The following is a 17415-nucleotide window of genomic DNA, read 5'->3' as shown; positions in this document are numbered from 1 at the left end:
CTCTGAAGTACTTTGCACATAAGGACTTCCAAGCAACTAGTGTAAAAAGAATTACTCATCTAGAATCTAGGCTATTCCAACTTCACCAGTAAAAAAACTGCAGGGACTGAATAAGTCTACTCCTGGAAGAATGAATCACTGCTTCTTCCTGAGAGGAAGCTGCCAACAGCTCTTGCGGGGGACACACACCAACAACACACACTTTACTCTGATGTCTGCTAAAGAAATCTCCTCTAGACTGTACTCACTTGGCTAGCAACTGACTCACTGAGATCATAGAATATTTTGGGTTGGGAGGGACTTTTAAAGGTCTTGTGGTCCAACCCCCCTGCAATGAGCAGGGACGTCTTCAACTAGATCAGGTAGTGCACACCCCTGTCCAACCTGGCCTTGAATGTTTCCAGGGATTATGCATCTACCACCTCTCAGGGCAACCTGTTCCAGTGTTTCACCACCCTCATTGTAACAACCTTCTTTCTTTTATCTAATCCAAATTGACCCTGCCCCTGTTTAAAACCATTACCCCTTGTCGTATCACAACAGGCCTTAGTAAAAAGTTTGTCCCTCTCTTTCTTATAGGCCCCCTGAAGTACTGAAAGCCGCATTAAGCTCTCCCTCAGAGCCCTCTCTTCTCCAGGCTGAACAATCTCAGCTCTCTCACCCTTTCTGCATAGAAGAGGTCCTGTAATCATCCCTCCATCCCTTACATGAGCTGGGTGTCCCTCCTCTGCACTCGCTCTAACAGGTTGTCATCCTTCCTGTGCTGGGGATGCTCAGAGCTGGATGCAGCACTGCAGGTGGGGTCTCACAAGGGCAGAGTAGAAGGGTGGAATAGTCGCCCTCGTCCTGCTGGCCACGCTGCTTTTAACGTAGTCCAGGATATGGTTGGCTTTCTGGGTGGCAAGTGCCCATTGCTGGTGAGACAGCTTCTATACCACGGCACCTCATCTATGCTAAGTGTAATGATAAAAATATCTCAGCCAGTGACCGTGGCCAAATGCCTCGTGAATTACAGATGACTCAAAGCTTTGGTGGCCTCTGACATCGTGGAGCATGTGAAATCCCTGACACAGCTGCGTGACCTGGCTCAGAAAGAGAAATGCCTTAGTGTGGTTCCACTGATTTCTCACTAAGTGTTCCCAGATGGCTTTTCCTTCTGTTAAGGGTTCCCAGATGCAGTGTGTAACAGCACTCCATGCCAACCACCTCTCCTACCCAACATCTGTGCAGATGTGTGGGAATGATTACAATGCAGTATATGGACTGCAGTTATAAATATCAATGCTACTTTATCTTTTCCTTCAGTCTAGGAACTACAACTGGCCTCTGACACATCTATTATTGAGAACATATTGAGAGATAGATGAAAACCAGCTTGAGGAAGCTCAAGTCCAAACATACAGACATGACTCAGAGGAGAAAGCCTTTGGAGGACACAGTGAATCAAAGAATGAATGTATAGGTTTCTGGGATAGATTGGAGGAGTCCAAGAAATAAAGAGGCTCATTTTGATCAGCAGCATTCCCAGAAGGACTATAAGTTTGCAGGAGTCAGACCCCAGCACTCTTCTGCCACTTCTATTTTTGCCACATGTACCTTGCCTCCATGATGCCATTGAGTATAGGATGTGGCCATTGTTGAACCATGTTGAACCATTCACCTGCTTGGGAATCCTACACCTTGAGGAGCCCCAACCAAGTGTATTGGTAGTACTCACATCCCTTGGTCAACACAAATGTTCTGAAAGAGATTTGTCTTGGAGCAATTATCGTGATATTCTACCTTTGGGATGAAACATATTTTGTTGTCAGATCTTAGGAAGACTGGAATTATTCAGCCTTTATGGGGTAACAGTCACTTTTGACAATTTGCCCATTTTACCATGGATCACCACTTTTCACAGAGCCTGCCATTTCTCTCATGAAACATAAACCCAGGCAAAACTTGAACCCTCGCTCCTTCCCCATCTTTCCAGGCCTTGTATGTGTGTATAACCTCGAGAAAGAAATGCTCCTTCTCTGCGGATTACGTCCGAGTCACACAAGGCCGCTCGGAGGCACGACGCAGCCCTCTGGGGGTTCGGCTCCAAGGGGACCGGCCGTCCACCCCCCCGGTGGGAGGAGCGCCGAGCGGCCCCGACCCGCGGGCGGCCGGGATCGCGGGCGGCCGAGCGGGCGGAGCCACCGCGCCAGCGGCCAGCTGCGGGATGTCGCACCCGTCCCCTGTCGCCCGGCCCAGCAAGGCCAGCAACCCCCGCGCCTTCTTCGATGTGGACATCGGGGGCGAGCGAGGTGGGGAGGGGGCGCGACGGGACGCGGGCGAACCCCCCGGGCCGGGGCGCGCTGTGCGGACCGCGCGGGGCCCGGGCCGGGCTGCAGGAGCGGCGGGAGCGGCTCCGGGCCGGGCCGGGCCGCAGCGTTCCGGACATGGGGGGGACCCCGGGCCGGGCCGGGCGCTGCCCCCGCGGGCTGCGAGCGCACAGCCCCGGCAGCGGGAGGAGCAGGAGGGCGGCCCCGCCGCGAACGGGCCTCCCCGCGGGGCCCAGTGCGCCCCCGCCAGAGCGAGCAGGCCCGAGGAACACGGAGAGAAAGGCAACATGGCAGCACAGACGCCCGGCCGGGGGTGCCGGGGGCGATGCCGGCGGTCGGGGCGCACCCGCCGCCGCTGCCCCGGTGCCGCGCGTTCCCATGGCAGCCGCCCCCGCCCGCCCTCGCCTCCCGGAGCCGCCCGCGTGTGCGGCCGCTCCCGCGCCGCCTTCCACGTGCCGCGCTGTGCCGAGCGCGGCCTCGCTCGGAGCCGCCCCCCGCCTGCCGGCCCTGGGCCCCCGCCGCGGCCGGGGCACCTGCCGCAGCACGGCGAGCCTTGCGTGGCTGCCGGCCCGGCAGTGGGGGGCTGCGGGGTGAGAGCTCAGGGAAGCTGGCAGCCCTGGTTCTCTTGGCAGCGCCAGTGCTGCCAGAGGTCGTTCCAAAATCTGGGCAAACGGTCAAAATGGAAATAAGGAAACAACAGCAAGTTAGCTGGGGTACTACTTGAAAGCGTAGGTTTAAAAAATTTGCGTGGATAAAGATAGAGACTGCCTAAATCTTGTCAGGATATTGCCTTTCATTTATTCATTCTGTTACTCAGAAGAATAAAAGAAGAAAGTCTGTGAGATGATTTGCCTTTTATTGACTTTCAGTTGTCTAATTTGTTTTCATTCCTGTATTAATTAGAATCAATATATTTACATTTAGCTTCCGGTAGAGTGAAGTTATGTTAATTAATTGACTGTGAGGCTGATGAGAAAACAGGAGCATCAACTGATGGCGGCTGCTAGGAGTGAGAAATAACTCTGTGAGAAGCCAGTTTATGAAGGAGTGACAATTCGGCACAGAATGCATTTATCGGCTATTACAGGATCTGTTAGCTACTCAGGTTTAATTTCCTTCACTTAAAACATGGACAGCTTTGGATTTAACAATTGTTTGTGCTATCTCTAACTGTAAATAGCCATTATTCACATGCATATTAAGTACCACTGTGTCTTAGTAAAATTCAGGTTTAAGAGAGTGAAGAGTAAGGTGTGTGTTTGGCATAAGCTTTTTTTATGGATTAAAAGTCTCCACAAAGCAGTCTTTTTATATTGTATCTACTTTTGATTGAACAAACTACATCTATATTAAAATTGACATAAAATAAGTGTGCACATTAAAATACATAATTTGGCTTTAATATATGTGTGTGTGATTTCCCACACAGGTTTTTTTGACAGAAAATGCGTTTGCCATTTTCATTAGGTTTTGGCAGAATCTGTCTTTATTCCCCCTACATTATTCTTGACAGGGGAATTTGTTGTTGGAAATAACCTTGCTAAAAACCCAATGGAACTCTGCCAGCAATTGCCATGGAGCAACCCCAAAATGGAAATTGAACAGTAATCTAAATAATAACCATAAAGCTTGAAACATTAATTTCTTTGGACATACATTGCTCAGTACATCGCCATGCCAAGGACAAGACTTAAAAATGTCTCATTCTCTTTGTCATTTCAGTTGGACGTATTGTCTTTGAATTATTTGCTGACATTGTACCTAAAACTGCTGAGAATTTCCGTGCGTTATGTACAGGAGAAAAAGGAATAGGGCCTACCACTGGCAAACCTCTCCATTATAAAGGATGTCCTTTCCACAGAAGTAAGTTCTCTGAAATCCTCTGTTTTCCTGTTGGTAACTAAAGTTGTCTGCCATGAGTATTTGAAATAATATTAAATAATATTTCAAGTACTTGTTAAATAACTTCACTGAAGGTGAGTTTTTGACTTTTTGATCCTCCTAATGACTTGGGTTCTTACCATGCATTGATAGTAGTAAATTATAAATTTACTAGTAATTTCGCAAAACTAGTTTACTCTGAGTTGTAAACAGGTTGAAATGAATTTCAGGTAAAGGTTTAAGTATCAAGTGATAGCCACATAACTGAAAAGGAGTACTTAAGGGACACTTGGTAAATAAAAGATGGATTTTGGTCCCATTTAGGTGCTGGTGACAAGTATTACTCTTCATCTTAGAGTTGTTGTTTTTTTTTTTTTCTCGTGCCTTCTTGTGCCTTGCTGATACATTTTATAACTATTTTATTTTACAGTTATTAAGCAATTTATGGTCCAGGGTGGAGATTTCTCAAACCAAAATGGCACAGGTGGAGAAAGTATATACGGTGAAAAATTTGAAGATGAAAACTTTCATTATAAGGTACTCTATTGTAAACACTAATTCTATTCAGTTTGTGAAGTTTCAGTGATGTTACTCCTGCTGCAGTAATAACAATTCTCAGCATTGGCGCTAGCCATTTTCATATCACGTTATGTGTGATAGCAAATGAGGGGACTCCTGAACAACACTGACTAAAAAACTTACAGACATCAACTATCCCATGGTTAAAGCAAAGCCCTGGCTGCAGTTGTACCCACCCCCAAGCAGTATTGTAGGAAAAAAAATACAACAATCTCCACTAATCAGACATCAAAATCCTTTACCAAGTTCACAGAATCACAGAGTCAATTAGGGTGGAAAACACTTTCAGCATCAATGAGTCCAACCCTTGACCAAGCACCACCTTGTCAACTGGAGTATACCACTAAGTGCCACATACAGTCATATCTTGAACACCTCCAGGGATGATAACTCCACCACTTCCCTGGGCAGCCCATTCCAATGTTTAACAACCCTTTCTGTCAAGAAATTCCTCCCAACGTCCAACCTTAACCTTCCATGGTGCAACTTGAGGCCATTTCCTCTTACTTTATTGCTGATTGCCTGGGAGAACAGGCCCCCCTCAGCCTTGCTTTCAGATAGTTGTAGAGAGTGATAAGGTCACCCCCAAACCTTCTTTTTTTCAGGCTAAACAACCCCAGCTCCCTCAGCCACTCCTCATAGGACTTAAAGGACTTAAGTTTGGAGCAATAGTTGGAAATGTGACTCCAGTATTCGTAATAAAGATAATTCCAGTTGTGTTCTCTGAAGTCGGACACTCTGGTGGGGCCCACAGCACTGCTGCTAACAGTATCTCTTCATTGGTACTTGTCACAGGATCTCTACCTCCCTGAAGATGACTTAGTGTCACTAGGTTTTTTTGTTCTTTGAGATCTGGAGGTAATTATGAATGTGATGCAAGTGATTCCCATTTCTGTACTTGTTTGAATTCTCAGCTATAACAAATGTTGCCAAAGTGCCAGAGATGAGTTGAAGAACCCATTTGGATCCCATACAGAGTCTGAGAGCTTGATTCCTGTTACCTGTTGGCCAAGTATGTTAGGATTTTACTGGGAGTTAAAATGCCTCTATTACGTAGAAATTCACTGGCTCTTGCACTTACTCCAGCAGCCCTGCAAAGTGTTCTCTGTCTTGTAAAACAAAGAGTTGTTTTTGTTGATGTTTGAGGACACTGGAACTGTTTGTTCTTCTATTGGTTGCATGGACTGTTGCAAATTTGCAGTAAACTGCAAAACTTGTGTCAGTAGTCAGCTTATCTCAGATCAATCACACTAGGCTTTTCTTGATGTCACTTCTCCAGCTCACGGCTCTGCTGTTGTGGAACACCCAACTTACACAATCCCCAAGCACTGTTACTGTGGCACAGTTTTGCAAGCCTTAGATCTGTCAGAGAATCCGATTTTGTCCAGATCTTTTTGCTTGCTTTATAAGCTTACAGAATGACAGCAGAAACCATCATGGGAAAGACACTCCATCTTTCTGCAGTGTTTTTCAAAACACTCACAGCAAGAAAATGCATGAGTGACAACAGTTTTCTTTATACAGAGAGACTTCCATAATTTGGGACTAATGTTGAGACTTGGTCCCAGACGAAATGGGGTTGTGTATAAATGTGAAGACTGAAGGCACCAGACTGCTCTCTTTAACTTTCCAGCTTGTCCCCCCACATCTTTACAGACAAAAGTAAACCTGCAGGCAGGTTTATAAGGGAACACCAGAACTTACTGTTACTTATTTTTTTGTTTACTGTTTTTATTGCTGCCTAGCATTTGCTGTAATTGGGGAGAGAGGTGGGGAGAAATGTAAGATTTACAGCCCTTGGGCAGTGAAGCAGTGACCAGCCTCAAATGGTATTTGCAAAAATCTGCTATGGGGCAACCCTTCTGCTTAACTTGTTTGCCAGCAACTACGGTGCAAAATGTCAGTTATTTGTTTTGGAGGCTGCAACCCTACCAGCTGCCTTCTCTTGCTCTGGAACACAGGCTCCTCCATTATGTGCCATCTCTGACTCCCAGGGTGAGTGAGTTTCAAGGTTAGAACAGACAAAGCCAAGATTCCAGTAGCTTTCTGTTGGCTGGGTGTGATTCTGGCTCTCAGCTGTAGAACCTTTTCCCAGAGTTCCTAAACCAAATCCTGACTCAAAGATTCAGACTTACTGTGCCTTATGACCAGATGAACAGTTTAGGCACCGAGTTCTCCCTACCACCATGGAAATCCAAACACTGTGTGGGAAAACAATTTTCAAAACAACAGGTTCCTTGAACTGGTAGAGAATGTAGGGAAAAACCAGATGCTTAAAGACTGTCTCAGATTGTTATCCCAAACTAATCAACCTCCCATTGAGCTCTAAGGTCTGTTTCTATGTCCTCTGTGCTATCATAATTTATTTCCCCCCTCCTCCCCACAGTATCAAGTTTCTTAGCAATACCACAGCTTGAATGCTTTAGATATGTACCAGTGTCTTGGTTATAACATCCTGACTTAACATTAAATGGAGTTCCTTGCACTTAATAACCAGACCAGCTTGGGGAGAATAATACCTTCATGGCTGGGTCACACCAGTTAAACAAGACATTCACAACACAGACAAAAAACAGATTTTTGCAGTACAGGTGAAAACAAAATAATCTATGTGATGGAACAAGAAAAGTCGTAATTCAAAAAAGGAAAAAGTACTTGCAAGAAGCAAGATAAACAGTATCTTCTTACACTGAGCTGTTTAACAATTTTTTTTTAGTCTGTGGCCTAGTGGCTTAAATGGCAAAATAATTAGGTGGTTAAAAATCCCAACAGATTGAAAACTGTGTCTCTAGGAAAGTGAAGGAGATAAAAAAATGCCCAACCAAAACCACCAACCCATAAATAATAAAAGACCACAGTCGTCTAAACTCCACAGTTCTACACCATACTTGGTGTGAGTAGCCCTTATAAAATTAACATAACATACCCATCTTAGCAGTATTACACTGAAGTTGGTTTCAGGGGTTGTTAGCCTCATTTCTTAAGGCCAGTGGTCTTAAATAATTCAGTGAGGAGTTTTACATGTTTCTCAGGTGATCTGCCTAAACTCAGCAGCTGTGCAGGGGATGGAGTGTAGAAGCAGCAGACAGGTGTTACAGCATTAAGTCACACATGTGGCTGTGCTTGCTGGATTGGTAGGGAGCAAGTAAAGACCCAGTGCTGAGCATTTGCCCTCTTCAGTCACAGGAGGTAATATTAGTTGCCAGCTGTATGTAACTGCCTGGTTTACCAAGTTGTTATGGCTGTCCTGGCTATGTTTATGAACAGCCTTACAGAATCTTCCATATGATTTTATAACAGACGTTTTAAATGTTGATGGTGCTTTTCTTTTCCCCCCAATGCAGCATGATAAACCAGGCCTGCTGAGCATGGCAAATGCAGGACCTGGTACTAATGGCTCTCAGTTCTTTATTACAACGGTGCCTACTTCTCACCTGGATGGGAAACATGTGGTGTTTGGCCAAGTGATCAAAGGAATGGGTGTAGTTAAAATACTAGAAAATGTTGAAGTAAAAGGAGAAAATCCTGCTAAGGTAAGCAAAATGCAAAGCACTGAGAGATGTTTATTATTTCATTATATGATGCATAATCATTTCTTTTAAATGCTTGGTGTAATATTTAGAACAATTAAGTGTTAGCCAGTTATTTTTACTAACTGGTAATTTCCATTTTACTGTCCTTGTTAAGAGGCTTTTGTTCTTGCACTGTACATTTCCCTTGCACAAACCATTTATTGTTCAACACAGCTGCGAGGGTGGAAGCTTTTGCTAGAAGTGTAGGATGGGCGATGAAATTAAAAGGTGGAATTCACAATCCCACCTAAATGATACGTAATTCTTGTAATTTTTATGTCAGAAGTCATGTTTCTGAAAAAGCAGTTGGTGTGTAGGTCATACCAGTTTGTGGGTGTTTGACAAATTAATACCTCTGTAACTTTAAAAGACTTGGCAGTTGAAGAAAAACCATATTCTCTAATGTAGTAGAACTTCCATGTCTTGTGTTTTGCTGCACTTCAGCTTGCTGCCAGTTCCTCTTCCAGCCTCTCTGGGAAGCGTGGGTATGGTGTTTTTGGAATGCTGCTCCTCTGAACGCGACACTTTGTGTGATAAAAACCTTTTGATGAGGACAGGCTAATGATGTGATGGGTTTCTGAAATAAATGCACCCAAACAACAGATGAAAAAGCCTTTTTATGGAATTTCAAAAATTTCAAAGAGCACTTGGAAGTTACGGGTTTTTTTAAAAATTATCTTAATAAGCAATACTGCTATTTACACTTGATTTTTTCAGTTATGTGTCATCGCCGAATGTGGAGAGCTAAAGGAAGGAGATGATTGGGGAATTATTCCCCAGGATGGATCTGGAGATGCTCATCCAGATTTTCCTGAAGATTCAGATATAGACTTGAAAGATGTAAGTATTTTTCTTCTTAGGTGTTTTACAGCTTGCAAAACCTGTAGGTAATCTGAGTTAGATGGTGGCTGTGATGATGTTCATTAAGCTTTTTTCTTAAGAATGGATTGAGGTCCTGATTAAATGGTGACATTCTAGTTTAAGAAAGAGAAGGCTGGGGGAAGGTATTGTTCTCTCTTTTTTTTCAGTGCTAATTGCAGTCAATGTTTTTTCTCCAGTAACTAAAACCTCAATTACTTACAATTGTCACACTTATTTTCTGTTCTTGGTTTCTTTTTACTTTTGTTTGTGCTTTAGTGTCAAATTGCAATTACTAGAACTCCAACCTGCAGATGACTAACTTAATGTTGTTACCTACACACTTTTTCTGTGCAAAATTTTTAAATATCCACTCTTTAACAAACTCTGCCCCACTGATTAGAAATAAAGGATCAGCCTTTTAAAAAGATTTTTACTACATCAGAGCTGCCTGTTCTCAATTCCCAGTAGTTGTTTACTTTTTAGATTGTTCAAGCTGAAGGAAGATCTGTTGTTGGGGGTTAGGGAGAGGACTGATGAAAGCAGCTCATCTGCAGGTTTTTACTTTCTCATGAAGGTGAACTAGAGAAACTGTGTAAATCACTGATTTGTGAGAGGGGGAAGAAGAGGGGGCTGCATGTGTAGATTCCAAATAGAGAATTAGAATAGTAAAAATCCATTTGAGCTAGAAAACAAACTCCTCGGCTATTGAGAAGCACTTTGACTTACAAAATGGTTTTGGACAGCATTTCATGTGGTGCAGAATTGAAGTTGGCAGGTGCCTGTGTCCTTTAACTTAAAACTTGTTCATATAAACCAGCTGCAGAAACCATGGTGAGATTGGTCTCACACTGATCAGTTTTTTTCAAGGTTACCAATTCTAGTAGGGTAGAAGTGTAAACAGATAGTATTACAAATGGCAATATATATATTTGACAGAGCTTAACACAATTGTGGTATAGACAGCAGAAATTATAAACTATTGCCACTGGAAACGTAACTTGAAATGTATACGATTCTGGAAATAGAAATGATGGATTTGATAAAGACAGGCAGTTGTTCCTTTTCTCCTTCCATTCATATTTTAAATGTTCAGAGAGAAGGAGAATTGTGTTGATATGACTTCCAGTTTGAGAGTGTGCAGAGTTCACATGAGTGGTACTGTTTTGAGAAGCGGAAGACAACATTTAATCAGGAATAAGACAGTCTTGGTTTGTAGGAACCCACAGTGCCGAGAATATTTCTCTGCCTGTTTTGAAGGGTTTTTACCCCCCTGAACAACACTGTTTTAACCTCCAACCTTGGAAAAAAACTGCCTAGATCAGACAAGAATTAGAAAATACAGTGGTGTGAATTAGGTGATAGACTACTATGTAAGATTGTCACAGGGTGAAAATTTGGAGGTTTTGGGCTTCTCTTTGTAGTAAATAGATAAGAGCAGAAAATATCAAAATGGAGGATTGCTGTTGTTCTCCAAACCTTCTTCTTCTACTGCTCCATCTTCTGCAGTAAAAGTAATTTGGGATGATTGGACAAAGAATTCCGCAGTTCCTAGTCGTGTTACTGAATAATTGGCAGGAAAGTAAAAATAATGTATGTTTTCAGTAACCATTGGTTAAATTACCTTTAAAAGTCTGTGTAAATCTTGATAATGGGACTTCTCTCCTGCTTTCTGTGCTCTGTGTTATGCCTGGGTCACGCTCGTGGCTCTGTTCCTCTGGTAAGACTTAATAAACAACTATCTGGCAGCACTGCAACTCCAGGACAAGTCTGGTTTTATTCTTTGAAACTCCTTGCAAGGACTTTTGAAATATTCTCTCCCATCAGGAGGGATTTGATTTATGGCACGGTTCAGTGTCATTGGCTGAATACTTTAATTGTTAACATACCTTCTTTTCTTTGAATAATGGTCAACACCTTTATATATAGCCCTGTGTGGGTAACAGCATTTAGGGGAAAGAGCTGGACTGCTATGTCTTCTCTAGTATTTTCTCACCTTTTATACTGTAGAAAACTCACTAGGAATTTCATCTTTCAGACATTTGTGTTACATAGAGTAGAGAATATCACAGAAGTGGTTTGAAGGTAGTATTTTGTCTAAAATTGGAGTATTTCTATTCTGAGATTTTATAAACCTTGAAGGAGTATGGACCTGGGATTGTACTGTTAAACATTAGTTAATTCAAGACTTCTTTTGTAAATACATTCATACTTTATATTTCCCATCTATTTTATTAGGTTGACAAGATTGTGGCCATAGCAGAAGACACAAAGAATATAGGAAATACTTTCTTCAAATCGCAAAATTGGGCAATGGCAGCTAAAAAGTATAGTAAAAGTTTACGGTAAGGCTCTCATCACTCAATCAGGTAGTTCCTGTAACCCAAATTAATACTGCTATTAAGCAATGATTTGTGCATTTAAAAGGTGCCTGGTGCAGTGCTCTTTCCTTTTTTAAACAAAGAGCCTTCTGAATCTGGAAAACACCTGGTTGATTTTTAGCTACTTGATCAAGTAGGTCTTCTACTCATTGCAAGGTAAGAGCTATAGGCAGGAAGTACTGCTTAGAACTGACTAAATACTCTTTTTGTAATACTCTTGCTGTGCTGATGCATACCTGGGAAGAAAAGCACAGTAGTATTCAAGGTGGTTAATGGACAGCAAGGGAGGGAACTACTTTTTTTTATAAAAAAGTTCTATAATTTACAAAAAGCAATAGGTTTAGGAAATTGGTAAGTTCAAAAGACAAATGTGGCCCTTATTCATTCACTACTATTTTTTTTTTCTGAGGGTCCATACCATCATCCTGACTACATGTATAATTCAGACTTGCCTTCCAAACCATGGTCTTTTTGCTTTTGTTTCTATACTGCTCCTTTCTTGTTTTCCTGCTTTTTGCTTTGAGTATATGGACATCTCCTAAAAATAAAGTTATACTTACTGACCTTTATCCCAACTTTCTCAATGATCACTGGTTAAGCAGCAGTAACAATAATGAAAGAAAATAATTCAAGCATATTTAATGCTTCAGCTGAGTTTTTAGCAGACTGTGTTTCAAATAAATGACATCTTTCTGAGGCATAAAATGAATCCTTTAATTGCAGATATTAACCCAAGATGCAATGTGTCAACCTGCCCTCAAAAAGCCCATCATAGAAACAGAAACCCCAAAGTAAAAAGGATTCCTATGCAAACCTGCTGAAAATCATACATAAAAAAGGCTGGATTGGATCTTTAAGGAGCTTTGTGTTGTAGCTATCCATTTTCTCTCCCTATTCTTAGGTAAATGCCAGGTAGAGTTACACTATCCCTTAAAATTAGGTGTCTTGCTCACTTTTAAGCACACCCAGTGAAGGGTCTTGCTGTCTGAGCTTCTCTGGTGCTTATTTGCCCTTGTAGGTGGAAAGCATAGTAATTTTTCTAGACTAAACAAATCTGATCTTTCCAGCTCTTCCCAGTAGGCCATACTTCTATGGATGTGCTGTGTTATTGTATCTCAGAATCTAACACTTCATGTAGGAGGGTGACCTTTAGCTGCGCTTCACCAGAACTGACAGGAATAGAATAGCTCTTACCAGGGTATCCCATGGCTTACATACAGTTCACCTGGCACACCATCTGACAATGCTGACTTTTTCTTTTCACCTACAGTAACTATTACAATCTTCTGTTCTTTTTCTCGTTCTGTTGCTTCTTAGCCTTTTTTAAAAAAAATATTTTATATGTTAGATTTGACCCCTTCCTTTTGTAAAAAAATATACTACTTCTTACTATCTCCTGTGATACTCACTTCACTGATTTCTTTGACTTGAAAGCTCTAATTTTATTTCCAAAATGGTTGCAGTCTTTCATGTTTTGGTGTGATTTATAAATATTATACATGTGTTCCATTTGTTTTGAACATAATATAGATTTGGGTTATAACTCCCCTTACCTTTTTACTTTTTTTTTCTTTTTCTTCTGTTCTCATCTTTTGCATGATGCTCAGCAACTGGAACAAGCATCTGGGACTGCATCTAATTTACTTTTTAAGTGTTTCTTATTTCTGTGATCCAAAGGTTGCATACAAACAACAAAAAAGACAGGGCATGCAAAAATTTAACTTACATAGGCACTGATCTGCAAAGACTGCATTAATTCATGGCGTGCTTAAATTGTGCAAGGACAATTTCTGTTTTTTAAATAAAACCCACAAAGGTTCTGTCAACTAGGCCATTAAGGAGTTAAAACTTCTGTATCCACAGCAGACCTTTACCACTTGAAATAAAAACCAGAGAGCATTAGCACATTGAAAATTAAGAAATTTGCTTTTGAAACAGATGCAGTAACTGCTGTGGCTCAGTCCTGAACTAGTGTCAGTTTTGAAGTTCAGGAAAAGTCATGAAGGAAGATAGGGGGAAGAAGGTTGGTGTTACTAATGCTCATAAACCACTCCTTTACAAAGCAAAGTTAGCTTCAGATTTTAGCCACAAATGCCTAAGCTAATTAAAAGATTATTGAGGGAACTGAAGAAGAGATGAAGCTTCCTGTGAACATGGAAGGTGCAGTGGTGGTGTTGATTTTTTGGCACTGATGAGCAGCGTGTCTTTTGAGAATAAACTAAAATAAACTCTACTATTTTCCTGCAGTAGAATAGTACTTTTGTCTAAGAAAAAGAATGTGCTAGTACAGTGGAGGACTGAGAGTTACAGGAAAACATTTCTTAGTGAGTTGACTGGCTTTTGTTAGGGTGGGTTTTATGTATTTAGTTTAATAAAGATTTGTACTAGTTGAATTGGAGCTACTTTAGAAGTAGTGTGGATAGGCCAGTTCACACATATCTGTGGAGAGATAGCTAAGGGCAGGACAAAATGGAAGTTGCATCACTAATAGATGTTGTGTGTGAATCTGTTTTTCTGCAGGTATGTAGAAGCTTCTGAAGCAGTGGCAGAGGAGACAGACAAACCAAAGTTGAAGACTGTTGCTTTGACCTGTGTTCTAAACATCGGTGCTTGCAAACTAAAACTGTCAGATTGGCAGGGAGCCATTGAGAGCTGTTCAGAGGTAAATGTAACATTGAGTATTTTGATCAAGAATTGGCCTGTATAGGACTACAAAGCTTTTTTAAAGAGTATTCTGACAGGCTTATGATTTGAAAGTAAACAAAGTGGTGAAGTTAGTACTAACTTTCCAATATGTGGCTTTTAAAAAAGATTTTGAAATTGGAATGAATCATTAGAAACAAACAAAAGAGGCCTATTGCTTACTGCCAGAAAAATATGCATCGTTGTCAGTTTGGTTTGCAGAGCTGCTTCTTACATTACAAAGAGTTAACCTGTGTTCAGTGAAAGAGGAATACTTTTCTCTGGAAGACTAGTATGAGCATAATATTTTACCTGCTTCTAGATTTGATGGCCTTGTATTTTATTCATGGCAGTGACTTCTAACTAAATAACTAACCTTCCAGGTAGGCTTAGTGGTGAAATAAAATGACTGAATAGGAAGAAAAAACCAAGGTAATGATAAATATGGAAAAAAAGAAAACCAGTAGAATTAAAGAAAAAAAAAGGAACCATAATGTGGACATAGTGCAAATTTAGTAAATTTGTATTCAATTAATTCAGTAAAACTCTAGTATTTTGAAGGAAACAGAGGAAAGAATGCTCTTATCTGTTAGCAAAGGATCCTGAGCAGCATCTCCTAGGGCTTTGTGCTGAAAGCAGGAGTCTCAGCTAAACTGTGTGTGAGGTCATTAGAAAGCTGGCTTGCTTTCTAGCCTGCTGATGGTGGAAAACTTTCATAAACCTATATTCAGAAATGGGGAATGAGGAAAGAAGAAAATAGGAAAACTGTGTAATGTGATACCTCTCACCTAGAAAACGGTAAAAACAGAAACAGAAGTGTTACAGGTGGAAATTACTACTACTACTAATAGTACTTGTCATTTTTTTTTAAGATTAAAGAATTGTTAGATAAAGGTAACTCCATAGCTATAATAGACTTCTGTAAGGTACTTAGCTTATGTCTCATAACTGTGTCAGTGCTTTAATCAGAACACCAGTTTCCTAAAATTAGCTAATAAAGTTCTAGGCAATTGTTAATGAGAAACAATATACTTTCACTTTTATGATTTCACAAGGCCCAAAGCAATTTAAATTAACAACCTGGGATACAAGCATTGTTTGGTGTAAATAAGGAATTATGAACAGCTGTACCTGTTCAAACAAACCTTGCTTTGAAATAGCTGTACACACAATGGTCAAGGTAAAACCAAAGAATGCTGCCTCTCTGTATACAATCCAGACAATTAATTCTTGACACAGAAGAGGCTGAAGGCTTTATAGTAGAGGAGCACCCACAGTAATACTTCCTTCATATTAACAGCCAGTACTCAAGTGATTTAAAAACTAAGGATGTGTTGTCTATTAATGATTTAAAGTTAATAAATTAAATTAACAAAGCAACAAATTGCTGTAAAGACATTTCCTCTAAACACTGAGAAACTGTATTCTTTCAAATAATAAAGACACACTATAGAACTAACTGCAATAAAAGTGTGACCTTTGCAGGCAAGATGAGGTAGCTGCTAGCTGACCAAATTATTTTATGTATTCTGAAAAAAATAATCAAAGTAATCCAGTAGTGGAACAATCTCTTTGCCCAGCCACTGTATTTTGTATTTTGATATTGTCATATTAGAGCTGGCATATACACATTATTGAAAACATTCAGCTCAGAAAAGGCGTAATGACTGGAACCTGGCAAAGTTCCTGAAGCACGATGAGATGGATTCCTTGCATGTATCTTTCTAGCCCACTGTGAAAACAACCTTCACAGGAAATCTCTTGTGTTTTATTTATGATGCCATTTGAGGAGGTTTTGGTGTCAAGGAAGGAGCTGCAATAGAGAGTTGCACTGTGAGATTCAGGGTTAGGATAATTTGAACTGCAGCAACTCCTTAGTCTTGACAGCTATCTATATACACACACACACACACAGCTGTTCCATTTGGGCCTCGTGCATGCTCATCCTTCACAAAAGACCACTTTTGGTGCAGTGGTACTGAAGCTGATTACTTGCTATTCAGTGTGCTGCATTATAGCATTCCCTTTTACACAGTTAATGTTTTGACAGCTTACCCTCAAACCAACTGTGAAGATTGTCTGCTGGTGTGAATTGTGCCATTTGTGGAGATGGGAGGCTGTGAAATATAAGAAATGTTAATGTGACAATTTTATTAAATTTACAGGCTCTTAAAATAGATCCAGCAAATACTAAAGCTCTCTACAGACGGGCTCAAGGATGGCAGGGAATAAAAGATCTCGACCAAGCACTGGTAATGATCACTTTTTTTTCTCCTTTTAAATTTAAAATTCCATCAGATCATTAATTTATATTTTTCTTTTATTTAAGGCTGATCTTAAAAAGGCTCATGAAATAGCCCCTGAAGACAAAGGTAAAATAAGCTGTTTCTTTTTAAATTCCCTTAAGAATTTAACAAAGTATCCAGGGTAGTGTTCAGTTGGAATTCAAACCAGTGTGCTGCCTAAAATGCTGGCTTCTTAAACACTGATGTTCTGAGCACAGAACCCACTGAGGTGGAAAACCTGATTTTATACAGCAGTGATAATTCTGCTGCACTGGAAAACCTGCTTATGTAGGTCAGCAGCATTCCTCTTGAACTATGTCTGTATCTCACAGGGCTCTTATTAGCTTAATTTCCTGGTCTAATTGGGTGAGGCTTTTAGCTCCTAAGTTCTGTGTTGGCACCAATACTATCCTTGCTACACACTCCTCTACGTGGTTATCTTACCAGGTGAGACACAGCAAGGGACCAAGCTTTTTGCTGCTAGTATCTGACCTAATCAAAGATTAAATGCAGTTTTATTAAATAACCTAGGCAAGTTCCAGCAGTGAGCTGGTGTTAACCTATGAGGAGACCTAATGTAAAGAGATTACTGTAACTCTGTCATTTTCTTTTTGAGCAGCTATCCAGACGGAAACACTCAAAATCAAGCAGAAGATAAAAGCCCAAAAGGAGAAAGAGAAAGCAGCTTATGCTAAAATGTTTGCTTGATTTTTTTTCCCTAAACATTTAAATCTATGCACTAACTCATGCAAAAGGATAAATGGAGCTGCTTCTTTCATTTGCCCTCTGCTGCAGTTTTCAGTGTTTACAACACAAAAGTCTTAATAATAAAGACAAACTGTTCAAAGGTGATGTGGTTTTCTTTTTT

At 40.9% G+C, this 17415-nt stretch overlaps 1 protein-coding gene across 1 annotated transcript; it reads left to right on the top strand.

Moving 5' to 3' along the window:
• Positions 1-2147: 2147 nt before the first annotated feature.
• On the top strand, positions 2148-17399 carry PPID (peptidylprolyl isomerase D). The gene is made up of 10 exons (XM_069013586.1): positions 2148-2291; positions 4032-4172; positions 4621-4727; positions 8114-8302; positions 9059-9181; positions 11438-11544; positions 14101-14242; positions 16428-16514; positions 16592-16634; positions 17167-17399. Exons 1-10 carry the CDS (start codon positions 2207-2209, stop codon positions 17253-17255), a joined length of 1113 nt encoding a protein of 370 aa, XP_068869687.1. The 5' UTR covers positions 2148-2206; the 3' UTR covers positions 17256-17399.
• Positions 17400-17415: the final 16 nt, after the last annotated feature.

This window comes from Aphelocoma coerulescens, chromosome 4 (assembly GCF_041296385.1).
Source record: "Aphelocoma coerulescens isolate FSJ_1873_10779 chromosome 4, UR_Acoe_1.0, whole genome shotgun sequence".
Taxonomy (NCBI): Eukaryota; Metazoa; Chordata; class Aves; order Passeriformes; family Corvidae; genus Aphelocoma; species Aphelocoma coerulescens.
This window is presented reverse-complemented; position numbering and strand designations above follow the sequence as displayed.